The sequence below is a fragment of the Megalops cyprinoides genome, chromosome 23 (genome assembly GCF_013368585.1).
Source record: "Megalops cyprinoides isolate fMegCyp1 chromosome 23, fMegCyp1.pri, whole genome shotgun sequence".
NCBI lineage: Eukaryota > Metazoa > Chordata > Actinopteri > Elopiformes > Megalopidae > Megalops > Megalops cyprinoides.
In genome coordinates, this window is record NC_050605.1 from 8,751,518 (window position 1) to 8,779,506 (window position 27,989).

General features: G+C 42.1%; 1 protein-coding gene across 1 annotated transcript; it reads left to right on the forward strand.

Annotated features, from left to right (window-relative positions):
- Nucleotides 1-10,602: 10,602 nt before the first annotated feature.
- Nucleotides 10,603-24,918, forward strand: LOC118770581 (protein ADM2-like). The gene is made up of 3 exons (XM_036518335.1): nt 10,603-10,657; nt 11,070-11,321; nt 23,823-24,918. The coding sequence occupies exons 2-3, from the start codon at nt 11,218-11,220 to the stop codon at nt 24,244-24,246; spliced, it is 528 nt and encodes a 175-aa protein (XP_036374228.1). The 5' UTR covers nt 10,603-10,657; nt 11,070-11,217; the 3' UTR covers nt 24,247-24,918.
- Nucleotides 24,919-27,989: the final 3,071 nt, after the last annotated feature.

The window sequence follows — 27,989 nt, forward strand, 5'->3', positions numbered from 1 at the left end:
GGCTGAAATTTAGGCCCCCCCGTCCTCCATGCCTCACAATGCAAGGCTTATCAGGTTTCTCGAGTGCCTCGGCAAACATCGTTAGGGCTGATTAAGTCCTCCCTGCAGCTGCGTTGACTGGATATCCAATCCCTTGCAAAACAGACTCACTGATGAGGTGAGGTGAAGCCAGCTGTAATCCTACTGTAACTGAGTGCCTCTGAACCAGCCCCAGAGTACACCTCCTACCCCCTGTGATCCTTCCTCATGCACCCCAACATAGAGGTAAATACATTGAGAGGCCAGGAAGCTGATCAACCAATGAATGAATCAAGTAATTAATCAATCAATCACAAGGCAGTAAATATAGCACTCCTAATAGGCGGACTGTCACAGAGCCCATTACAGAAGAACAATACAAGATTACAATAATAATTTGAAAAGGAATGATTAAGTAGAATGATGATAGAATTATGAGCAGATCAAATTACACAGAATCATCATGATAAAAATAATTAGATTTTCAAAATATATACACATATGAATAGTGACAGATCTAATGAGGCAATTGCAATGAACTTTGCCTATAATAGGTTTGATTAGTAATGCTTTGGTCCAGCTCAGGGTAGTAGGATGCAGGCCAATGTGAGCAGCTAAATTCAGACAGTCTAGTCTTGTGGAGGGCGTAAAAATGCAAGGATTCAAAGTGCCCATGTACCCTGACACGGAGGATCCCTGTCTACTGTCATGCTGTAATGTATAAATGTCAGCCAATGACGTGCTCCGTTTTGTCTCTGAGGAAGAAACTGTAGTTGCTAAAAGGGTGATGGGCTAATGTGGGTTAGGGTTAGGGTTACAGTTAGGGTGGTTCTATCACAGGGGCTGCAATGAAAATCATGGAGTAGTTGCTTCACAGGGGGCCGGGCCCAGGGAAGTGGCGATTACTCAGGCCTGGCTCCAGTGAGCCTGTGCCCTAACCCCACTCTTCAAAGGACACAAACCAGACGCGCAGACAAACGCAACTATTGCAACATCACAATGTTTCCTTATGAGTAAACGCGGGGCATGGCCGGTTGGAGGTGAGCATGCTGTCGTTCATCTGAAAGCAAGCTGTAACACGAAACACAACTGTCTTGAGGGCTGAGAAACAGGGCTCCTGGAGAAAGCCAATAGAAAAACCTGTAATTAGTGTTCGGCTGGGAACATGGCATGGCCGCGGTGGAATATAACTGCAGCCGAGGAGGGTCACGCTTCAGTGACGATGATTAAAGTCAGAGCTCTTATAACGACTGAACAATGCATGCCATTGGTCATCTTCACTTACACGGTGTTGGAAAGGAAAAACACAGCACAGGCCTCAGTTCAATGGAGACATGACACATTTGTCCTTACCTCTGAGTGGCAAATATGAGCAAGGCCTTCTTTTGTCATTTCTCATGCAATATATAGAATTAAAACAGGCAAAAACATGTATTGTAGTCTCTGTATACATGTGCCAAGGCAGTCTGTCTGTTTGAAGAAAATGTGAAAGACACACTTTGAAACACTGATCTTTTTTAAAGAAAAATACAAAAGTTCATCTAAGTTGTTACTGTTCAGCAGTGGACATTACTCAGAGGCTTGATTGAAAAGTAACACTTTGGCGCTGGCTGACGTGTAAAGTGCACTTCTACGTTAAAAGTAAGACACAGACACTCTGGGTAAAAGGTGGGAGTTTTATCATTTGGAGGACAATGACTGTGTGGTCGGATGTGCTCTTTGAAGTCAAATGCTTAAAGAGCTCCACATTTCCTGTGTGTATGTGTGTGTGTCACTGTGGATTCCCCAAATATTGTGTTTAAATTTTCTTGGCAGGCACAAAAGAGCCTTTTGCATCATTTTAAGTCCTTTGATAAGATTTTAGACAGCAATGTCTTGAGATAAGTGAAGTTTTGAACTTTTGGGTCATATTTGAAATGAAACACAAGATCACTTTCATGAAATAGAAGCTGGATACTGAGGTTATGTCATGAAAACATTTGGCCCTAAGAGATCTGAAAGACCATGACACGCGCCAAAGCAGCACAAACAGCTAACAAGTAATCACATTTAAGTGCATCTAGAACATTTCTAAGAGAAAATTTACATTTTTTCAACTTTTATTCTTATTCTATATTTACACATCAGGAGGAGCTTGAATTAAATTACTTTCATACTCCCTGGAACTTCAGAAGATTAAAGGAAGAGAAAATGTATTGACCAGACAAACTAGATAAGATCTAAGTTAATTGCTTTTCCAAATTTGATTTATTAATGAATGGAAGATCTCAAAAATACTTTCTTTGGGTTGTACTTCTTCAGAGAGGAACCCGTTGAGTTGACAGGCATTTGTGACTCAGAATGACATCACCTGCACCCCTGCTAGACCTCTTCAATTGACCAAAATCAATTGGCCAAGTATTAAAAATTTAAACAAAAGAAAACAAGGTACTAGTTACATCAGATTTGTAAAAACAATATATATAAAATAAAAAGGAGTCTTCTAATCCTCCAAAACTGTAAAAAAGGCACTAGTGTTACTCTGAATTTACAATGACCAAATTTTTACTTTTAAAAGAACATGAAATCTGGCAGGCCACTTGCTGGAACAAAAACCTGTGGAAAATGGTTGGTTGGACATTAAAGCATTTATGAATCACCCTTGTAAAGACCATTAGTGTATTGCTCATATGGTACATCCAAGCACTCCCTGGGGTTCATTTTGAACCTGAATGCTTATTGATTGCTATAATCTTCAGATCAATTTTGTGCTCCATTCAGAGATTATAATTGATAATCATAACATACTAATTATAATATTTCAAGGAGCAGCCCTAGGTACCCCTTGAAGCATACATCCTAGTTAGAGCAAATTAGCCATGTTTTTTTTTTCTCACCAAGAAATGCTGCACAAGGGTGCTTGGTCATTATTCACTTGTGCATTCCACATTCATGTAGATTATCCCCATCATGTGAAATGTGGTAACCTTTGCTTTCATTTTCCTGTTTGTGTCTTAAGCCCTGAAAAGGATACTGAAGTATGACGGGAAAGAGGAAAATGCATGTTGCCTACAACAGGTTAATTAACAACCCAACCCCTCAAATCAATTTGATTTTTAAAACATGCCGTTTCATTCTATTGGAGGTTTCATACAGGTCATTGTCACAGGTGCATAAACAAATAATAAAAATAAAAACTAGCTAGCTTAATACTAATCATATATATATCATAAATAATCATAGAGTATCCACTCGATCTAACAGAGATTTGCAACCAGCATGCCCACTTTCTGAGGAGCTACTGACTCTCAGTTGTATGCTGAAGTTTTGTCTGTCCACTTAATTACACGGTTTGCTCTACACAGCCAAGTGGTCATTCTTGAATAACAATAGCAAATATCCTCCACAGTAAACAAAGAGACCAACTTTTAGCATAGTTACCCCACGTTCCAAAAAGCAACATGCTGTGGACAAGGTAAATATGGATGGTTCAGCGTGTAGCTTTGGCTTGGCTCATACGTACAGTTTAAAATTGTTCAGAGAGATAAAATACGTGTGCTGGGATAGTTTCCGCTGTCAAAAGGTCTTCGGCTGTCTCTGAAGCTCTCGCACAACACAACCTGGTAAGAATACAAAGAACAGGATTGTCAGGCAGGATGTGACGGTCACATGATTTCCTGCAAGCAAACCAATAGACAGGAGCAGACAGGAAGTGGGTTAATGGTCTCTCTAAAATCATAGCTTGCAATATTTGATTACTCATCAACACTGTGTAAATGAAAAACTGTTCACGGTAACGATATTAATGCTCTTTAGATAGTTGGCATCCTCTTAACATCTCATCCATTTTGCGCTTTCTGTGTGGCTAGAAAGTTTTTTTGTTGTTGTTGTAAACCATTTGCAGGTGCTCTTGAGCATCAGTGAACTTCAATTCAATTCAATTTTATTTGTATAGCGCTTTTTACAACACAAGTTGTCACAAAACAGCTTTACATTGATCCCAGGCCTGAGACTCCCTGAGAGCAAGCCTAAGGCAACAGTGGCAAGGAAAAACTCCCCAGTTAACAGGAAAAAACCTTGAGCAGAACCCAGCTCAGAACTTTTCACCTTCTTCTGACACCTGTGAGGGAAATACACAAGTTTTTTCACTGCAGAGCCCAATTTTGGGTCACATTGATGGTTATGAATTTGTTCATATTACTGTTATCTCATGACTATATTGTGACTATTCTGGCATTAGTATACTTTAGCTTATAACAAAACCCAGAAGCAGATCAACAAATTTTCTGAATGGCAAGATATACAATGGACCATCTTATATTAAAACTAGGGCCTCGTGAGTTTGATGAAAGTGTTTGTATGGTCTAAGATCATGAGATAACCGTGTAGAGGCTGTGTCTTGGGTAAATGTACAGAGACCACAAAGGGGGCAGAGGCACAGGAGCCCAAATGGATCTGTCCCCTGCTGTACCCAAGCGAGAGGAGGACCCATGCAGGTGCACCAGCTCACACAGAAGAGCCATGTTTACAGTCAGCTCCTGCTTCCTCCTCTGTAACAGTTTGTGTTTGCACATAAAACAAAACCATGGGGGAGTGTGAGAACTTGAGTTCAGATTCCCTGTGACCAAACCCCTTAGCTGTAAATTTTTTGCCACACCACTATTCACTTCCCAGCTTTGTGCACCGTGACTCTGTAACTCAGATTGTGCATTGGACACCTTGTGAGTGCACAGATTAACCACAAGGTGACAGCCTGATGGCATCAACATCAAAACATCAAAAAAAGGCAGAGCGAGACATTGTGCCAATTCCATTTCATAAATGCTGTTGTAACAACATTAACCTAATGGCCCCAATAAAAAAATGTTACATAGGCCTTCAATTAAAAGATAGATTGTATTGGGGTGAAGTCAAAATATCACGTACAATAAGTACCAGGCTTATTGCTGAGGCTTTGAATGTGTATGTGAAGTTGTTCCAGTGACTTCATTTTCACTTGATTTTATTTCTTTGGTCATTTGAAACTGGTCATCCACAGTGTGAATACAAACCCGTGCGTGCATGCCACAGCTTACCTGAAGCAATGCAGACTGAAACATGACATCCCCGGGGAGCTGTGCGTAATTGTGGAGATCAAGTTCACATCCAGTTAGAGCTGGATTTTGCACAATTGTTTGCCACATTGTTTAGTCACATGGTCACACCCAGCGACACTGTCCAATGGGATCACCTTTCTTTCAGGGATATCCACTGTCAGCCCCAGAAAAGGGCACACTGGCACGTAACCCTCCCTGGTTACATGGGCAGAGCAAACAAACCTAATCGTAGGGCCACAGAAATCCTCAGAAACACAGCCGCAAAAAAATCCAAAATGGTTTACATTGGCAATTTATGCTGCTTCACTTGTGTATTTGAAAAGGCTTATTGACCATTACAAGGAAACAAATTATTTCTACAATGTTTGTTATTGCGATCTGACTAAAAAACTCTGACCATGCAAAGGGACTCATGGGAAATTGATGTTTCTCTATGGGACACAGTCCAGGCTTTTTTTTCCTGTGAGAGGAGAAAGCCAGCAGTCAAGTCCTCACAGTCCTGTCAGACTCGGCTGACTGGCCCTAAGGCAGAAGGAACTGCTATCTTGGAGTTCACTAGATGGCAGCAATCTTAAGAAAACCAGTTCACAGAATTCTGAAAGCCGCTGAGGCAACTTACTGAAGATGAATGACAAGCAGCAATTCACCACATGCATCAGCTAAGGAAGAGCCATTTTCAACTGAAGTTTCACAACATGGAAACAATGATTGGCATTAAAGGCTTGGCACTTTAATATTAATGGCAATGTGGAACATTGAAACATATTAAATCCCCAGAAAGATTATATTTTGTCATCTTTTAAAATTTCTTCATGCCTGTACAAAAAGGGAGGGCAGAGGTCGACATACGGACATTCTTCACACAAGTCACAGACGTAATCCTGCTTGCTGACAGTTCACACTAACAGAGTCTGCATTGAATTACGATGTTTTGAGATAATTGCCATCTACATAGGGGCACCAGTTTGGAAACAAAGGCTGTGACCTACCATTATTTATCTAAGGCTTCCTGAAAAAAAAAAAATGGAAGCAACCATTAAGATTGACATAATGTATACCAAGTAAATTGCACTAATTAAACAAGATGATGTTTTTTCATTTGTTTGGCTGAGTGTGGCTCCGCAGGGGCTCTGTTTAATGCCTCCTATAAATTTTCAAACAAATATTTACATTTTAGAATGTTGATGTCTAGCATCAGCCAGTCAGACGACTAAATTCTTTCCATTTGTGAAGTTCAGCGTAATGTATCTAAGGTACTATTTGTTTAATTTTTCAAGTTTGTCCCATGAGAAAATCCTCTCAGGAACATACTTGGGGTCTTAGTTTGCTAGATACCTAAAATGCAGGTTTTTCTACAAGGGTCTAACCATTTGCTACACATTATGGTGCAGTAACATTTTGGACTTAAGCTGGCACACTGCGCACACACACACACACACACAAAATACAGAATGAATGACCAGTACAGTGATCATTTTCCAATCAGAGGACTCTGGCACTCTAGCACCCACACGCTTCCGTATAACTACACGGGTCAAATGCAGAAGGAACATTGACCCGCTTCGCTATCTAACACCTCCCTCCCTCTCCTCCTGTGTGTAGGGAAAAGGGAGCGGTCGAATCCGCCACACTAAGGCGGTGATACGCACAGCACTGCTGTGTGGATGTTCTCACTTCACGTGCACGTGTACCACTTTAGGGAGTTGTGCTCCGGCGCTGGACGCTCTATATCACAGCCTAGTGGACGTTCACCACTGCTCCAGAGAGGTCTCAGGGTGCGCTCATTTCCGTTTGCTTGAGAAAAGTCGTAAAGGACGTCCCGGGTTGTTTCCTATTTTTAGCGCCCCTGTAACTTACAGCGTTCTGCAGCATTGCTGAACGTTTACATGTCCCAGCCTGTTTCATTATAACACGCTTGGGGTGGTCAGAGAACTTCAGATTTTTTTGTTATTTACTTAGCAGACGCCCTTATCCAGAATGGCTGGCATACCTCACATATCATCCATTTATACAGCTGGATATTTACAAAAGCAATTCAGGTTAAGTAGCTCACTCAATGCATATAAAAGCATTTCCCCACCTGAGAGCTGAACTGGCAACCTTACCGCCTTGTCACACACTGCTGACCTTTGCTTGTAAACAGAGGGCTTCAGGTTTAAGCTTCAGATGGGGCGTTGCTGTTGTACCCTTAAACAATGTCCTGGCACATGTTCTACAGAAATTTCATTACAGACTGAAATGTACAGTGCCCTCCATATTTAGTAATCCTCCTCTGGTATGCATTGTACTGACAAGATGCTTCCTTTAGTGTTTTATGAGGTTCTGGCATGTCTGAGGGGAGGTTTTTGACCATTCCACTAGGGAGAATTGCTAGGTCCTTGAGATCTTTTGGATGTCATTTGTGAACTGTTTTTTTTTTTTAGTTCAGACCATAAATGTGGAATTGGACTGAGGTCTGAAGATTTAGACGATCACCTGAAAACCAGTCAACCATTTCTTTCATTTGGAGGAATACTTTAAAATACTCTAACATTATCAAGCTGGAATATAAAATTTAAGCCAAGTTTGAGCCTCTTGGCAGAAGAATTCAGTTTTTTAGCCAAAATGTCCTGGGATATGTTGGAGTTCATAAGTCCCTCTATGTTACCCTGGGCTACACAACCCACAGATGCAAAACAACCCCAAAATATAATAAACCCCCACCATATTACACAGTGGGCATGGGTTCTTTCTTAAGATAAACCTCACCTTTTAAGCAAAACATAAAGGTCATGATCATGCCCAAAAAGCTCAATTTTTATTTCATCTGACCATGAGACAGGCTTACAATTGTGGTTCAGATGTCGTCAAAAAAAAACCCTTTTTTTTGCAACCTAATCATGAAGGCAAGATTCATGCTTTCAACTTTGTTTCATTTTGACACTTTGTAACCTGAAGATGCCGGTTGCTTTATCAGAACTCCAGTTGCTGCCTTTGAATTTGCAACCACCCCAAAACCACTTGTCTCAGATCCCTGTGGTGGGCAAGATGGACCTGCTGTAATATGCATTTCTGGCAAGAGTACTTATGAAGTACAATTGTTACAATGTCTTGTCTTCCTGGTGGAGTTGTCACTGTGCCAGTAGCATTTCTTAAAAACAGACCCTACAGTGGAAAGATTCATCTTTTTTATGAATTCCTTTACAGCCATCTTCAAACTTGTGGAGATTAATGTCCATTTACCTGCAGTCTTCAGAAATCTCTTTGACCGAAACCATGATAAGGTGCGCTACTGATGAATCTCTTGTGTGTGTTACTTCCTTTTTTACCTGAGGGAAACCTCTGCATGACTATATATTGCATACATTCTAGAAATCACCAATGAACTTCCAATAAGATTATTTAAAAGTGTGAATAAAGATATCCCTGATGTTTCATGGATTAAATATCTTTGTTGTACAATGAGAACTTGCTCTGTGTATTGCTCTATAGATAAAATCACATTTTAAAGAATGTTTTTACAGAGGTTTTTTTTTGCGACTATTTGGTTAGGGATATGGAAAATGCAGACGGCACAGAAAGTGGAAAACAGAAGAACCAAAAGCATGTGACTGATGGGTAAACAGTGGGTCTTATCTTCTTTTATGGAATTTATATAGTTTTTTTCCTTGCTGAGACTGCCCCATGATCACCAATGTTCCTGGAAAAGATGATGGGCAGAAAATCAGTGAGATGTACTTTCCTCTGATCATAGCTTGTATAGAGTGTGAGCTCTTACATGCTGTACATGTTTAAAAGGCGCACTAATGTGCTTCATGTCCCTGTGGACCAGTTCAAAGGGATCCTCTGTGAGTGCACAAGACAAAGTATTAATTATGTCCCTTATGTGCAGTATTATCAAATCATGAAGAACAACAGATGCATCCTCCATTTTTCATAGGTTTTTTTCCACAAGAGCTTAACATGCTACTTGTGTCCGCTCAGAATCAGAATGACCAGATGTCTGCCAACGATCACTAGTTAACCTGTCAACAATACAAGCCATACCCGCCCTTGCATGATTTGTCATGCTTTTTGTGTAGGCGACTGCTGTACATTTTTTTTTCATGAAAATGACTAGGCATTCCCAGTTCAGGCTAGTTTGACCTCACCACGCAGGATTAGCTTTCAATGAGCTGATAAGCACACCGTTCATCCATCCCACTTCCGCAGCTGCGAGCACATGCTCCAGAACTCAAAGGGCTCCCGTTTGGATCCAATGAATTATCCATTATTGAGTCCATGTTCACATAATTAGATTCTGGGCTTGGAAGACATGACTAAAAAGTTACCATGGGAAAAACAATACGTTCTCAAAATGATCTTGTTTTTCTCATGCTGTTGCACAATAGCGGCACATCTAATGAAGCATGGTAACTCTTACCTAGCTCAGTTCAACCTGACAGCTCTATTCAAGGCGTCTTAGCAACGTGAGCTGTTTTTTGGTTCCAGCCCGGCAGACGTCCTCTGCATGGTGTTTCTTAACTGTGTATAAATCACGCGAGACAAGGACCCGGTGCGAGCTGGGAGCTGCAGAGAACTGGAAAATGTGGGATAAAAATGACCAATAATGATGGCCATTTAGCAAACGCACTGTTGCTTTGGGGCAGAGGAGAAACATCTTGGATGTAGCACTACATGGTGACAGATAGCTGGTGTAGGCCCGGGCGTGTCTCTCCAAATTCGGATGTATACTTTGCACATTCTTATCAGGTTCAAACATTCACTGCATGTTACAGATAACAGAAGAAAAGAAAGCACAAAGAAAGTGCTTTTTTAGGCATAAAATGAATTTTAGTGTAAGAGCCAAATGAATTAAAATTAGTAAGGTAAGGCACATATTTTTAACTCTTTTGTCAGCTCAAGAAGTAACAAAGCCTTAAATCCCTGCCGTTTTAGACTGACACTGAGGGCCTTTCAAGTGCCCTCCAAAGACTGTGACCCACAACAGAGCTGCCAGGGTGATTTACACACGGTAGCTTACATGCCTCCGTTCAAACAGCTGGATTTTTAATGCACCATTGTACATGAACACGGGCTCAGTTTATCAGGCAAAAAGTCTGTCCAAAGTAAAGGAAGGCCTGGGCAGGTTCCCATCTTTGCACCTGTACACCCTTTGATAGCAATTATCAGCCAGACGATATAGCGATTTCACATAATCACCATGACTCTTAAATGTGACATGATGTCTGGCACGTTCAGCCGACTGGATATCACAAGAGCCTCCAACAAACATCCTCAGAAGAATCTGTCAGTGCCCTCCGGTAAGTTTAAAACATCAAAGAGACACACTGCATCCCCAGAATTCATAACAGAATGATAACTGGATCATAAAGTAATAAAGTGTCTAAATAAAGCATCGCGGGCACTTGAGAAGCTGCGGCCGCTGCACAGGTCCCAGGCCCCGCCCACTCAATATTTAAATGTACTATGTCAGCGCCAGAGCCGCTTCAGAAAGTCTTGTGATCTTAGCCAAAGCGTTCAGGTCCCTGCGAAACTCTTCCAGAGATTACAGATTTGTACAGAGACTCCCAACAAAGCAAACGGTAGGTAACGTTTACGTTTCTTTCGTGGCTTAATTGAATACATGTGCAAATTTAGTTGATTTTTTAAAATTACATTAGTGAGAAAAAAGACGATGTGAATAGTGTTAACTGTTTATATATCAGCACACTTTTGGTTATTGGAAAATTTCAGTTTCAACCATATTTTAGCATGGGTAAAAAGAATAAAAAAACTGGAAAATATAAACATAGACAATGTATTGCACTGTCCTGGAATTGAGCAAAAGTACTGCATTTGATGTTTAACTATTTATATCACTATTTATAGACCTTGTGTAGTTGTGTCTGTATGTAAACATGAGTGGACACGCATCGTTTTTATATACACCATTAAGAAACTTGAGTAGCCAAATACAAGCTGAATATAAATTCCCTCCTTTTTCTGGCTCAACAGGTTTAACTGAACTTCTCCCAATATACTTTTGCCAGGATATTTGTCTTTGCCGGAACTTTTTTTTGGAGTTTTTCCTTTTTGGGATTTGAACTTTTTCCAGGTGGTTTGCTAGCCCCCTCCTTCAGCGGGGGCTGTGAGAACCTATCCCATGATGCGATCACTTTTCCCGGTTACCCTGTGTTGCATCAGCCTGCTCTTTCTGCAGCAGCGGCTCCTTGCTTTACCGGCTGGATCCCGTCCGGACAGGAACAGGTAAGGAATTAAATCCCAACTGAATGCGCTTTCATTCATTTCACACGCGAAGACTAGCGTTCTGTTAATAACTGCGGTAACAGCGCCTGAACTTTGGAGTTGAAACTAGCGGAGACTCCGGCTGCTTCTCTACGGACGCGAAAGTTGTTGGGAAGGTGGGCAAAGAAATAGTGAGGAATCTACGTAGTGGAGACTGGAAACTTGTGGAAATGATATAGAAAATTTTGGCATTATCGGATATATATTGGTAATTTATCTAAAACACATTACAGTTATTCTGCGTTATTTGATATTTAGACTAATGTACTGGAGAAACTACAGTTAAGGGCTGAACTTTTGTCTCAGTGGTTTTCACCTCTGAATCCTATACGGCATTGCGTAAAAGGGGTGATGAAATTGATGTTGCCAGTGCTGGTTATGGAATTCAATATTCATATCGTAACATGCATGAATATCAAACACCTGTCGCACTAAACTGACAGTGCCGCTCCTGCGTAAAAGAGTTTTCTTTACACAGTCGGGTTATTTATGTCGGGGAGATAGCGGCAAGGAGGACAAGGATAGAGAGTGACGTGCCGTAATAAACGCACAGTGCTTCATGGATGAGCAATCCTCGCTGAAGTAAGTGCGCTTCCGTCGATGAACAGCTGGAGAAGCAGATCTAAGACAATCCTCACCAAGGAGGCTATGTTCGAAGCCAAGTTAGACCATCACGCACTTGCTAAAGACTAGTGTTACCGCAGTTTGTGCGGTGACTAGATGTACTGTGCTCTTATTCTTTAATCTAGATATCCTCTAATCTGTAAACCTAATTGATAAAATATCCCAGACACTATTAGACGGAAAGGTTTGGCGCAGAGCTCCGTTCCTATGCCTTCTAGACAGGTTTATTAGCTGACTGTTTTATGGGTTTTTATCAGTTTACACGCTTTCTAGCTGTGCAGCAGTTCCGCTTATCATTGTTACGGCATGTAGAACTAACTCCCTAAGGAGTTTGTGCGAAAAAATGTACACTGTCGTATCTACGGAATAGCCTCTAACGAAATTAAGGTAAATGTAAATGTGACACAATTAAAATAAATAACTTGTAGATAGCCTTATCTCTTCTTGATTCCCATCCAAAGTATACCGTTTGGAACGCACATTGAGCGATCCCGACGCCACAACAGCCGTTATTGCATCATTTTGAGGATGTACGGTACACCTTCCATTTCAACGACTCCCTTGAATCTGCGAAAGTACGTTCTTGTAAACATACCCTCGACGACGTTATAATTCACCCTCTCAATTACCAATCTAAGTGGACAAATAATTGGCCATCTAACTTGATAGCTACTGTACATTTCGTTTTATCTGTCCAGAGAAAGCCGATAACGCTTGCGTCACTGTAGAATTTCAAGGTTATTCCGAAAAGACTCGTAGAGGAAACACGGTTATGCAATAAGTTAATTTATGAGTGATGAATCTGTTCTGTTCTGTGTTTTATATTTATAATTTTCTTGATTTATTTGCGAATATTGTTTTATTGCTCGGAATGACATTTTCATTTTCATTTACTTGTATGTAGGTTAATCCATTGTGTTTACTTGTAGATGTAAATCTAGAAATAACTGTGCTGTGCTTTTCAAACCATCATTTCAAGAAACTAGAACGTGACTGTAGTAGACTGTCGTGAAACAATCACCACTAGACATTTATAATGAAGGCTGCCTAACAACCAAATTATTACCACAGTATATGCAGTAGCCCTTACAAAACTTTGGAAATACACCTTTAGGGTATTTGCTGTTATTTAGCAAAAGGAAAAGTTTCACATGTACAATATCACACGGATACTGGAAAAACCAGTTATTAGCTCATACCACTGGTGTTTTCAGACTTGAATACCTTGTAATTGAAGAACAAATCACATACTGGCATTGTTGGCATTTGTACTTTTCCATCACGTTACTGAGCATTATGTTTGTTGAAGGAAGCTGGGACCATTACCAATAGCTCTGAAGCACTAACAAAGTAACTTCAAAGTTGACACTGTGTAGACGGGGCTAACCTCCTCTCTTGCAAAGTCTCATTAAAATGTATGTAAAAGCAAGAGGCTGGACAGTGTAGGTCTGTGAACCCCATAAGTGACAGTGACTGAATGACAATCTGCACTCCCCCTCCTTATTCACTGCTATTGTAGTCTGCAGTCTGGTTTCACCAAACACAACTACTACACCGAGTTTTTAATTTGATCATTTTGCATTAAAAATATTTTATTTGTTTAATGCTAATGACTTTCAGTTTTTTTCTGAAACTTATTTAGGCTTGACAACAGAGACTGATCCCTTTTTGTAATTGCCGGCTTTGACGGGTCTCAGTGGCTTTTAAAAGAAGGTGCGAAGGTGACTTAATTAGGATTTGGTGTACTGAGGCATGAATTACAGTGTTGCAAGGAATTAAGACATCCAGATTTGTAGTGAGAGTGGAATGTCCTTTATGCGTTATGGTTGCGATAGTAAACCTTATATAATGAGGATCTGAAGAGCTTTTTCTCACTTGGGACATGGAAATAACAGCTCCATGCCATAAACACGTCACAGTGGATTTTTCCACATCAAAACATTCGCTCCCTCAGCGGTGATAGGCATGGGTCTTTTGCAGGGAACTATGCATGTGTGATATGTTGTATTAGACAACATGTATTAAAAATTGTACTTATCTGGGTCTTACAGCAAATAGATGGACTTTACTGACAAAAACCTAAAAGCCTTAAAAAGGGGTCTGTATGCACTTCCCTTTGTGCTGTATATTGTCTGCACCTTGCAAACACGTGCTGAATGTGAGTGCATCAGAACAGAATAGCATGGCAAAAAAAAAAAAAACGGACACAGGTGTGTAGCTGAGGGGGGTAGGCTCTGATTGGTCAGCTTCCTGCACGCGCTCATTAGCAAGAAGCTGTGCGAGGGCCTATTGTTGCGCTGACACTCAAGTTTACGGGATGTGGAAGGGGACATGCGGACCGGCTCCAGGGCTCTGAAAAGGAAAAGATGCATTATGGGTTCCGAGAAGTGACGGGAGTACTGCCGTCCAATGGGCTCTCGAGCGGTTTCTATTCTCTTACCTTTCTGCTCTGTGCTGAATTAGAGATCCGCGCACAGAGCTGCTGGAGTGTCAGCGCCAAACGGACCGCATGCTGAGCAGTAACCTGGGAAGAATGTTTCGAGGGTCTCTCCTTTTTCAGCTCTGAGGGAACTACTCCGACGTTCACTAATGGCAGACAAAGCGAGGAGTACCTCCCTTTTCCTCGTGGCGGTCTCTTTATGGGCCGGGTAGAACCCTGGGTTCCCAAAGCCCGGTCTGGCCCACTGTTCTTGGATCAGCCAACAGCTGAGACGCGGCCCAGACTAAACCCCCAGTTTCTGGGAACCTCAGGAACCCAGGAATGAGCCAGATAAATCTCCGCGTGGCAGAAATCCATGTCTCCTTTTAGCAGGCCCCTGGGAAAGAATGCAGGGTGAGGCGGCTGGTGACAGGCAGCGTTGAGTATGTGGTGGCTCTATCACTTTCTTGATATCGGAAAGAGGTGACTGTTGTCATGTTGGATTGATGCAACAGGTCACAGCACTGTGACTAAAAGCGGACATGGGGGGGCATTAGATTTTCAACAGTGCTGTGTTGTTTGCACTGTATTGTTGCATGATGGGATAGGGATTCATGCTCAATAGGTTTTCACGGTGATGTTGCCTGCTCCAGGTGACGTGCAGACACCTCACACCAGCGTCCTCTGGAACTAGAACGATGGTGAGCATTGCTTGTGATGGATGTATGAGCATCAGCTCCTTTCGTCGTTGCTGGGTTACAAAGGTTGATTGGCGGTGTGGGGCCCAGCACTGGCCTGCAGTCCCGCTGCGTCTGCCCTCACTATGCGCCAGCATCACGTCTGGCTCCTGGGTCACATGCTGTAAGGCTGTAGTCTGAAGTCATACAGTTCAAGGCTACCTATCTGGGCCGAATCCTTCCCCTTGAGTCCTGAATGCAGTGGGCCTGGTAGATGCTGTAACTCGTACCCATGCCGGTTCTGCTGACCTAGTTAATCAGGTGGGCTCTATGAGGACGGATTGGGGACTTAGCCCTATCTGGGATTTCTGGGATGTTCTTTTCCGGATATTTCTGGAGGTTAATCTTTTGCCGAATCAGGTTATTCAGTGACCCGCTGAGGTGTGCCTGTAGCGTTTGCATTTTCAATGCATTTCAGTGCATTTTCAGCAGTTCACTCCAGTCACACAGCGCTGACTTTAAGCTGTGGCAGGCAGTGTGAGAACACCTTCAGCAAACACAGTTTTTCGCAATTTCAAATAACAAGGTGGTTGTGATGTGGATACATGTCTACTGTCCTGTTATAAGTGTTCATTCAGCATTTTGAGTATTTGCTTAGTATTTTGTATTTGGGTCATGAAGTATATATAATTTACCAGACGAGGTGAGGGAGGCTGTAATACAAGGCTAGAGGCCTTGTTGTCAGAGCATGGGGAAAGACTTTGTACATTCATGTGAGATTGGGCCCTACCTGTTAGTTTTTCCACTCTGCCCAATGCTCCTTCACACCACTTTATCCTGAGACGACCTTAGCCCAAAAAGCTCACCCTGCCAGGAATTATGAAACACACTGTAGAGTTCAGTTACCATGTAACTAACTCCGCATACACACACACTGTGCACACAGAACCTCGGGAGACGTCTTAAAAACCACGACATCAGAGGTGAGAAGGTGCTGAGCTGACCAGGATCGCTACATTCAGTAAACTGTGAAATTCTAACCAAATTAAGTTTGTTTTAAACAGAGGATTCTGGGAAAGACAAAAGTACTTACTTACAGAGCAGGAAAGAGGTGTTTTGAGGTGGCGGCCTATATTTGATTGTGTTGAACAGGCAAGCTGTGCCAAATGGCCTGTCTACAGGAGACGGGTTCTGTTTCGACTGGCACTTTGGGGTGGGCCATGGGAACAGAAGCCATGGCTTAGTCTATCTCCACGTTTGGGGCCAACAAGGCAGGTGCAGCCCACCCATGAATCTCCACCTTGTTTTCTTTGGATAGGCTGATTCACTGATCTATATAACATAGGGATAGCTAATACAATGGACTCTGTGAATAGGATGAACCGTCCAGATTAATTACAGATCAGTGAGTCTTAGCAACATCTGTGCAGCACTGATCGAGTTAATCCATTGTCTTTAAATACTTTACAGTTATTTAAACTGGGTTTATACTGAAAATGGTGCAAATGACAGCGCCAAAAGAAAGATCTGGGGTTACTCTCTGAAATGTCTCACAAATCGATCTGACTGCTATTTTACAATTGGTGTTGCATCCTTTTCCCGGTAAACAAATGACTGAGCAATAAGCAACTGAAATGTACACCCAAGGAAATTGTTTGATTGCACATATCAAGCATTCCATCAACTTATAGAGACATTTTAATGTTGTCTACTGAATGCTTTATATGTCCAATCAAAGATTTTCCATATTTCTCATAAAACCACTGTGGGTGACCTTTAATTGTAGGAGATAAATCGACTGTCAGATGTTTCTGTGGGAGGTAAGATTCCTCTTCTCTATCCAATGACTCTGTTAGTTGAAGTCATCACTATGGCAATCACAAGATTCCAATAAAAAAAATGAGAGGTCAGTAGAACCATGAAAAGGTGCAGACATTTTGAGCACAGACATGGCAGCGCCTGTCAGTTTGTTTTTTCCTTGTTGTCATGAATGAAGAAGAAAAAAACAAAGAGGGAGTACAAATTACTGGCAGACTCTTGTCCTTTTTATTCATATTAAAGGTTATCAATCACTTGTCAGGATGTTCTGTATTAAACAGAAGAGACTCCACTTTCAGAAATATGTTAAGTAGCCCATAAAAGGCTAAAATATTCCTGTTCTTTCCCTGTTATGGAAACAGCTACTCTTTTTTCAGGCTCAGAATGACCTGGCTTTCATTTTTGCAAGGTGACCGTTAAGGAACACCCTGTTCCACATGAGATCTGTGTAGTATGTTGTACGATCTTACAGTAACTCACACTTAGTTGGCATTTTTTTTTCACTGTGTACCGAAGCTTTTTCTGTCCTTGCTTTACCAAATTGCCAGGTGTGCCACAGCCTCAAAAAAAAGCAACAGAATTCTGTTTTATACCTTTCGGTAGCCATAACCGCAGAAGTGGTCCAAGGTTCCGAGAGCCAGTCACGTAATCTTGCATCCATTAAACCGGATTTGGAGGCTCATCAGTTTCGTTCAGGAGGGTTTTTTTTTTTTTTCAGAAAAAAAAAAAAAGATGGAAAATAGACAGTAAACACAGAGCTTCTATCTTTATGAGCCGGAGGTAGGACAGCCATAAAGGTGTACAGCTTCTGGAAAAACACACGGATGGCAAAGGTTAATCGGAGAAAAACTCATATCAGTTCTGTCTGGGAAATCTACAGGTAGAGCAGGCATGTGGATGTATCACTACTAAACACTTGGCCTATAATCCGGGGGGGGGGGGGGGACTTTTAGACTGGAACAGAGAGGAATGTACAATCAAGACATACTTTGGAATATTGGACAGTGAATGGCCCCTGAAAATAACATTATCTTCCTCACTGCATGCTGTTGTGCTGCACAGTTATCCGTGGCTGTGTAGAGCAACACTGGGCTGAAGCCAGGAACAACTGAATATGATTTGACAAACAGCAGGGAAAAAGAGCAATCAGGGGCATAGTTTCACACCATGGAGGTACACTGGGGAACTGGCAAGAGTGCAATAGCCATGGCTGATGCTGTTTGTATGAGTCAGGGGCAGAGGCTAATGTCTTTTGCTTTGTTGCTTTCTGGGTTTTTGGGGGTGGGTGCATTGCAGCCTATGTAGGTGTCTGCTCAGAACCCTTTCTGGACCAATCAGAGCCACGCTCTGTCCTCTGTTGCCAGAGAAAATCATTAACTGGGGGCTGCTGGCGGCTGCTTGACGTCTCAATGTGTCAAAACCGGGACCTCTGCCTGGCATTCAGACGTCACGAGATGCAGGTTCCCAAACATAATATTTACGTTCATGAGAGCGACTGTGTTGTTTGTAGTCACAGAGGTCAGCTGGACGCCCTTGTTGTCTTTGGATGGCTTTATCATCTGTGTGATGCTGAAATCATCCTATTAAAGTTGATATTCACTGTGTGCCCCAGTAAATGATGAACTAGATTTTAGAATCTGTTTATGTTTGAAGTGATTAACGGTGGGAAGTGATTAACATTGGTGGGAAGTTAAAGATGGCATTAAAAATATTTTTATGGGGGGCAATCAACTTTGTCACAGTGACAGTGTCTCTTTCTATTTAAGACCTTTTTATTGTCCAATAAATTATTTTGTGTGCTTACGATGAAAAGAATGTGCTGGCTAGGGATGTCTGCTGAATTTCCAACACTGTTTATACCTTTGGGTCTTACTGCTTAACTCTTATCATTTCCTTCACATGGTTTGTACAGAGGATGGATGGATCATACACATACACACATACTAGTGTATGACATATTGTCATATAAATAATGTTACAGCTATTTGCTGTTAAATGTAGAATTTTTCCAAATTGGATGCTGAGATTGATAAAAAAAATGCATCAGAAAATAATTCTGTGAACTAGATGAAAGCTTAAAAAATACATCTCACTGAATCAGCAGAAAGGGATTAATCATCTCATTGCTAATGGTATCAGATATCAAACAAGGTGATGACCTAGACTAACAGCACTGTATAAAGCAGTTGTAAGGTACAGGCATTCTTGGAACAGGTTTTACAAGATACTTGTAATCCTTGGTCTCTGTCCTTATCAAAGAGGAATTGTTATCAAAGAGGAATTCAAAGCAGAACATTATCTGTGATAATGTCTAGCAACTGATAATAATATTGTTAACAATAACAAATGGGAGCTCCTGATGTTTCTGAAAGCTGCATCTGACATTTATACTGCTGGGAGGAGCTAAATTTTCCAGGCACGATATGTACCTCATAGTCAAAACATGGTTTTAGCCTGTATTATCTTGTAAATAACGCCACGTTGGTTGTATTTCAGAAAATGCACTTCAAAATTACACGGAAATGATACATTGAATGTATATATCCTGAAAATCTCTTCAACAGATATATGGGTATTTGAGATATATCTGATCAGCGTTCAGGTACAAGAATATGTGGGACTACGGTGCTACTGCTTGACATATAAATTTTCCTGCCTAGCTCTGTAAACATGCTGCCATTCTCTACCCATCTAACTGTGGGGTCATTATAGTTAGTCCAAACAACATGAGAACTGATCCTCTAAGGAAAATTCCACTGTGGATTAGTGGATAAGGCCTAAATTCCACCTTACATCCTTAAAGAACACATTTTCTCAAGACAGAAACCGATCTAGAGTGAAGCATACTATTCTACAGAAATACGTAAGAGCACAGCATCATAAACCAGCTTAAACACATGGAAATGGTTTACTTTCGAGGTAAAAGGTACGCTACATAACTAAGTGTACCGAGGATCTCAAACATTTAGCTGCGCCCATGGAATTTACTGGAATAAGGGTTATGGTACGGTAATAAATAATATAAAGGTGGCATGTTGTAACACAGGCCCTGATATAGCCTGTATCTGAGAACATCATTAAAAGCCACTGATTGTTAAATGATATGAATGAGGGTCAATTAGCCCTCCTTTAGGTCAATAACTCAGGGTTTGCTTTTTGCTTTGTATGAACAGATTGCAAACAATGGTTAAATTATAATGGGAAAATAACAATAGACAGACATACACTAGGAAGCAAATTATCAATCAGTCCTTTTAGCAATGCCAGTCAGGGACAATAGCCCGTGGTCATTAAGGCCTAAATGACCTTAGTGATCTGTAACCTCTGATAACAGTTCCCACCGTACCAAATTAGAAACAACCTTGATCATGTGGGTGTTGTGTGTTACGATAATCCCCCTTGCTGTTGCCTCAACCTCTGTGATTAATACCATTCCCTGTTCACTGTGGAGATTCTGTATTAAATTGCAATATTCAGTGCGTTTGGGATTAAAACAAGGCGCCAGATCTCTGGTGGATCACAAACATAAACACTGACACAGATGACGGTTTCATCCACTCAGAGGGCACTTAGGTGAAGAAAGCAGACATCAAGTTGAGGGTTTGCGATTTACTGGTGAGGGTGAGTCAATTTTTTAATTTAATCCCAAACTAGATCTGTTTAGACTGCAAAGGTAATGCGAAAGAATAACATGTGATAAGCAGAGATTAGTTTAACCGCATTTTAAATGTTCAAATCCTGAGATAAGTGACTTACTGCTAATGCCCTCAATAGAAATTTTGACTCAAACTGAATAAATAACGTGCATTTCTCACAAAAAATATCTAATCTGTAAATTATTCAAATACATAAAAACAAACGTTTATTTTGTCAAACAGATTTTGCAAATCACAGAGTTACAGTCAGCCTTGTTCCCTCAGTCTGTATTTAACCAGTGAAGTGATTTTTTTTTAGGTTTAAATGTCATGAGGTTTGGGGTGGGAGTTGGGTTGCTTTTTAAGATGAAAAGGCTCGTGTTTCCCGGTACTGCATTGCTAAACCATCAAGGAAATTATTTACCAACACTCTCAGAGGGTTGTTATGGCTGGCTGCCAGTGCTGACGACCACTGACCGTAAATCGATGTGGTGGACAATAGGGCATGACCACTCATAACACACTCTGAGAGAACAGGTCACTCCTATGCGGATACTCTCTCCTGACGTAGGAAGGACAGAGGTTCATGTGGAACCACATGCTGTTCCCAGACCAGTGGAAACATTGCCCTGGAAATAATGGTCATGGTTAGACATATGGACAGGACCAATGGTATTGGAAAATGAACCACAAGGTCTTGTTTAGGATTGCGGGTCCCCTTTGTCCCAGTACCTTAATCCCCATTTTCTGCTGTTCTGCTGTTGAATTGCCTTGCCTTTCTTTCCCTAGACAGTCTGCTCTGTCATGGCTGTTGAACACGGTTTTCTTTCTAGGTTTTCGTGCACATGGTTAATGCCAACTGGACTTAATTACAGAGATTGTATTTCAGACCAGTCTGTTTGGGGAGAAAGTTAACTAACCAGTTTCTAGATATCAGCCATTTGTGGCTGATAAACATAAGTAAAGCAAAACAAAACAAAACATGGAAAACCACTGATGATGACTGTTCAATTTCGATTCGCTAAAAACAATGTAAGCGCGGTCAATGGTGGGCGCTTGGCAGACAGAGAGGGCCGGGAGAGGCTACGCTCTGGTAACCTGCGAAATGAGCAAACGGCCGGCATAATCATAGACGCCCGAAAATAGCAATGTTTACAGAAGCCGTGGCACGAACCGACCATTTCTATCACTTGAGCATCACCACCGGGCTCAAAGGCCTGTGCTGTGGCTGAAGGTGGCCGCCGGCCAGTTTATTCAGGCAGTCTGAGCACGTACACCGGCAGGGGAGGCCCAAGTCTTTGTTTACCTGGCAATTCGCTGCACTTCCTCTGTCAGCCAAAAGATGAGCTGGAGGTGCAGCTCCAAGGTGGCCCGGGAATGCTGGGAAATTCCTTGGAGCCTTTTCACTCGCCACCCGCCACGCCACCGCTGTCGCATCAGGGGCGTTTGCTAACGCTATGCGGTGGTCCGTTCGTGTTTATTTCTTAGCACTTTGGATTCGACCCCATGGTTTATCGTCTTGTCAAACACATTTCATTGCACACCCGGCTTTGTTTTATTTTTATTTTCCCGACCTTCTCCGCTTAGCTACTGAAACAGCTAATTTAGGATTTAAATGCTTAATACTCTCCTTGCTGTTTCTCGTAATTACGTTACATGACGATGCTGCTTTTCTGCTTTGAGCTTGAAGCTGTACTTTCAATGGTCTCCTGGTACGCCACTTTTGGGCACATAAAATACACATTTTTACAAAGAAAGACATTTTAATTAAAAAAAAAAAAAAGTGAGGTCAAATATTTTCTTTGCCCATCCTTATTGTGATTATATATATTTTTTGTAGATACTGCTTTTATTCCAGAGCTCCAACTACCAGAGGCTTTACGCTTTTGTTGTCATTAAAAAACTTAAAGAAATTCACAAAACCATACCCACTGTGCTTGTGAGGACTGATTTCATAAAGTAAATTTATGCTTTTGATTTTCCTTTGTGGTTCTGACATAATTTACAAATTAGTCGCAAACCAAGCTAGAGTCAGAATCAGAACACAATCTGAATGCTGCATACTTTTTGTGATAAATTCTTTTGTCTTTCCTGTTACAAACACATTTTTTGACAGTTTAGTACTCATAAAGTGTATACAAATCATTTTAAATAAATTGTAAAAATAAAAATACGATACTAAATTCTGTAATAAATATGATTGATCTCAGCTTTCAGGCCAGCTTTATCCTGTTTGATATGCAAAGATGAAGGGCGGGCATTTCCATAAATAATTTATTACTGCGATAATTGGAAAAAAAAAACAATCAGGATAACTGAAGGATCAAGGCTACATAATAATGCTCTGCAGGAGCTTATTTCTTATGCAGTTCAGCTACTAAAATGACCTTTGCACCCCCCCCCCCCCCTTCCCCCGCTCTCTCCACCCCACCCCCGTGGTTCCTCAGTCCAGCTTGCGAAAGAGAGATTCTGAGAAGCCCGTAGAACATTGCACCTACGGCTCAAGAAGAGCTCACAGCAGTTGGATTGGACAACACTGGATTGAGGCGCATGGCGTTTTAGCGTACAACTCACTCTCGGTGGTCACTGCCAGGCAAAGTAACGCTAAGCTGTGTGCTTAATGGTGTGGCATCAGTGCGAAGGCTTGGTCGTAATGGCAGGCAGAATCTCCCATCTGTGCGCTAGATGAGGCTGCTTGGACCAGAGCTTTTATCACGCATGAGTTAGATCCACTGTACAAACAGATATTAGTGTTCGGGGAGGACCCACGGCCTGATTTAAGGAGCCCAATATCATGTCAAACAAAGACCAGCTGGCCTAGACACCTGGCAACCGCTAAAGATTGTGTGGATCTAGTGTTTTTTTCCCCTTGTGTTTGTGGTGAACTTACTGTTCCTATTAGATGTGTACGACACCATTTAGTTTAGCTTTGGAAACATCGTACTGCAGACTCGTGAGTGGTGAGGCAATCTGTTCACTGTTTGATTTACATAAAGATAAAATGGCCTGTAGCAATTACGGTGTAATAAACCGCTGCCAGTCCCATATGCAACGACCCCTTGAGGTTTCCACATATGTTCCATGTTGCCATTAACGTCTATGATCGAAATGCGTTTCTGCATCGTTGCACTTAAGGGTGGAGAGTTTCAACACTCTGGGAATCCCGACACTCTGGCATCAGCCTGCTCAGTATCACTTGTAGACAAATGACACTTGCAAGTTGTCTGAAAAGTTGTGGAAAATCTAAACAAAGCCATCTGATCCTGTCATCTCTCTGTGTCTCTTTTAGCTTGGATTCCCTCAAGACGCTCCATGAGGTAGAAGAAGGCGAGAACTTAGTCCCAGGGACCACCGAAAGTCCCACAGCTGCCCTCTACGACGTCCAGGAGGCCAGGCGTGACTGGTGGAAGCGGCGTCTCTTCAAAGCACCCCTGCCGAAACGAGCCGCCGAGGCTCCCCTCCACGGCGATGACCCCCCACAGGCAGACGGCACTGCCGCCGCTGAACTCCAACAGAGGGCGCCGAGAGGCCGCCGCCACACGCACACCGGCGCGCGCGGCCACCACCACCACCCTCAGCTGATGCGCGTGGGCTGCGTTCTGGGCACCTGCCAGGTGCAGAACCTCAGTCACCGGCTCTACCAGCTGATTGGCCAGAGCGGGCGGGAGGACTCCTCCCCCATAAACCCGAAGAGTCCGCATAGTTACGGATGAGCCGCCCGGAACCGCTCCAAAGCAGACACACAGAAAAACAGCAGCGCGTCAATTTAGATATTTATCTGTTTTGTATTGCAGATAGCTTTTGCGTATAGATGGATGTAATCCACTCCTTTCCTTCCTGTCTTTGTGAAAAGACACTTGATATGGTATTTAAAACATTTGCTGTGCCTTCTTCCTCCCTAAGCAACCAGATGACATCGGTAATGGCAGATGTGTCTTTCGGGGAAGTTATTTGGGATGACTGAAGTGGGCTGACTGAGACAGCTGGACCTCCTGATACGCTCCTGATCCATGATGCCTCTGGCTGTTTTTGAGAACCATTGCTTGCTTTTCAGACATGCTCACTAAGACACATTCCAGCTCTGTCCAGGGGATTGGCAGTGAGACATTTTAGCTTTATGTCCAAATCCTATTACTCTGAGAATAAAGGCTAAGGTTCGCCAACCTTATCCCCAAGATCACAGCACTTGACAGGATATGCCAAACGCAACCCTCCCCCCCAGTGTTTTCCAAGGCCTGTAGCTTACGCATCATTGATCAAATGTGTAAGCTTTTACTGTGGACTTTCACCAGGGGTTACGTTCAAGCTCCTTCACACCATAGGTCAGGGCATTACAAGGGATTAGTGGAGTTTACTTTTGCACCCCCTACCTCATCCCACCCCACCCACTGAGACATACCAAGATGGCCTGGGATCCTACTCACCTCCATCAGGGTGGCCCTTGGAACCAGGTCACGTGACTCTTTGTCACTGGAACTCAGGTGTTCACATCATCTAGAGGAAGGGGTTTAGAGGAAAGTGTCAGAGTCTCGGCTTACATATTACAGTGTGGCCAAGGATGGACTGGACTCAGCCAATACAAATTAGGTTAATGCCAGATATTGGTGAAGACTTCCACAGAGACTGAAGGAGTTCGTTGCTCCTGGATACCACTACAGATCTCTGGCTCTTATGGACTGGGTGTCACTGGGTGACGAAAGTGTTGTCTCATTTGCAGGGACAGCAAGAGGTGAAAAAGACCGACTACAATCAAAGGAACCAACCTTAACAGCATGGGAGCAAGGACCAGGGGGAATTTTTCCCCCAATCAGACCCTTTCCATGTGTCTTTCTGGTTGTGAAAGATGATCACATGTCCCCTGAAGCAATCACAGCTACTGAACCCATATAAGTGCGTCAATGGCCAAGTCTCATTCTTAGCTCTCTCGACTCAAATTTCGTAAAATGTTGAAAGTCATGTGATTTACAGCTTGAAACCTCCTAAGTTATAAATCATAACTCAGGTTGGGGGCAATTTAATAAAGCGATTCTAATCCAGTTGGTCTTATCACCATGGAGTGGCTGTGTTCCCTGGCCTGGCTGCCTGTGTAAGCCGTGCCCTTTCTATGCTTACAAATGCAAACATAACTAAAACAAACATAATCCAGTTTTGCCAGCCAATTGGGACCACAGAAATAATATTAACAGTAAATTAATCAGTTACATAACTTTGAAGCTGGTTCAACTGATCCTTTATATTAGACTTGGGGGATGTTAAGGTACCAGCATAGTTCCTGGAAAGCAAAACAGAAAAAGAAAAAGGTTGCATGTGTGATGAAATAGACAGGACTGCCAGGGCAGGGTAGTACAGCACGCTTTGTATACCATGTTTGGATCCGCACTATGCTGTCTGGGAATACAAGTTGTTGACTTATTAAAAGTGCTATAAATGTATTTGGCATTTAAGAAGGCTTATGGAATCAATGGTCATGACAGCACTGGCAGTGGCAATACAAAGTTAGCCATGTCGTTCAGATAAAGCTAAACTGCCGTCCGCGGTAGAGTAGGAGGTATGACTACTACTCCAAAAAACATCAACAACAGCCTATTTTTGCGTGTTTGGAATACAAAACTGTTATATGTGTCAAGGATACAGACCTCTTTATTTTAAATTATGGGATTTCAATGATTCAGACTTACCAAAATTTGAGAGGGTAGGACACCTAACTTTACATCAGTTCTTTTACTAGACTCCTTTTACTTAAGTACTTAAGTACACCAGTAATGTTTTTAAAAGATGGGCGTTGTCACTAAAATAAGGAAAGCTTTTCCACTGGCAGGACTTGGCACAGATCATACCTTACAACACAAAAGATACTGTAGTATGCTAGCACCACAAACTAGATTTCTAATTCCACAGCTGAGAATGAGATCTGTATCACAGACCCCATTCTCTCCATTACAGAGGATTAAGACAGTTAATATAATCCTTGACATTCAACCATTTGGTTTCCCAGGACCCAGCTAAGCTTTAGTCCTGGACAGCTAGGTGTTATTGAGAACTAGATTTCTGCTACAGTCTGTAACTGCCCCCAAATTTCAAGAAATGCCAAGATCATGGGTGTTCAGTTAGGTACAGTACCAGCTTCCAGAGGCATTTCAGTTAACTACAAAATTTAAAGTTCATTAAAAAAAAAAGCACCTGTCCATATGATTTTAGTTTAGTCAGCACTTCAGTTGCATTTTAACCCCAACAGTATTACTTGTAGTTGCCACTAGATTTATAAAGACAGCTAAAAGTGCCTGACAATACATGGCTAATGTGTTTCCCAATTCTGGTGTTCCCAGCAGAAATGTTTCAGAGACCTAACATCATGCAGCCACCGTTCAGTGTCCTCTGATACGCATTTCCCCGCATCACACAAATGTCTGTCAGAATGGTTTCAGGGAGTCTAGGCAAATCAAGGACACAGCCTCTTTTCACTGGCCAAAGGTCACTGCTTGATCTCATCTCTTCACATTTATGTACATGGCATTTCATGGTAATGGTAGCAGCTTGATTTATAATCTGCGGTGATTGGTTTTAGGAAATCTGTCCATAGGCCGCCTTTGCACGCTTGCTAGCTTCATTGTGCTGTGATGGATCAAATCACTGTCTCCTGACTCAAAATTAAAATGCTTTCAAACGCTGACAACCTCTTGGTTTCTGTACTTTATAGCGCTCTAGAGTGTCAGGGTGTGTTTCGCCAAAGTTTAAAATGCAATCCAGCATTACCTCAGTGTTATTATGTTTCTATGACTTTGTAAGTGGTGGTGCGAGCCGTTGAGAGCCGGGTCACACTGGTGTATCGTATCGTCAACATTTCCCATGACTGTCGGCGCTGCTCTCCGTGTGTTCAGAATTTTTAAAAACACTCTGCCAGACAGGCGTCGTGGCGGCTTATTTGTAAAACCTCTTCCCGCCCCATCTTCTTGGTAAAACGGGAAAATCGCATTCAGCAAACCCCAAAAAGCTGCCAGCTTCATTTCACCTCTGTTTGGTCGTTTCCTTCGCAAGCTGGGACAAAGGACTTAACCAATCAATCTGTAGGACACACTCGTGCTGGATTGCTTTGGAGCTGTCAAGCCTTTTGGTGTGTAGTTTTTTTTGTCCACAGTCACACCGCCCAGTGCTGCTTTTTAACGTGATAGATGTGACGCTTTGGATCGACATCGATCTATACCATTCATTCTTAAACAATACTGTGCTACACCATGCAGGTAGAATCCTAATAAACAGATGGACTGCAATGATGATGGTGTGTTTTATACTTCAGTGCCTGCAGGCTTTTGAAAGGTCAGTTGTTTTTTCGGCAACACACTGAAGCACTTTAAAGCAAGTATAGAATGTGCTAAGTTAGTGACTTGAATTTAAGACTATGTTATTTAATGGTAAATTAATGGAATTTTTATTGTATATATTGCATTTCAGAAACGTC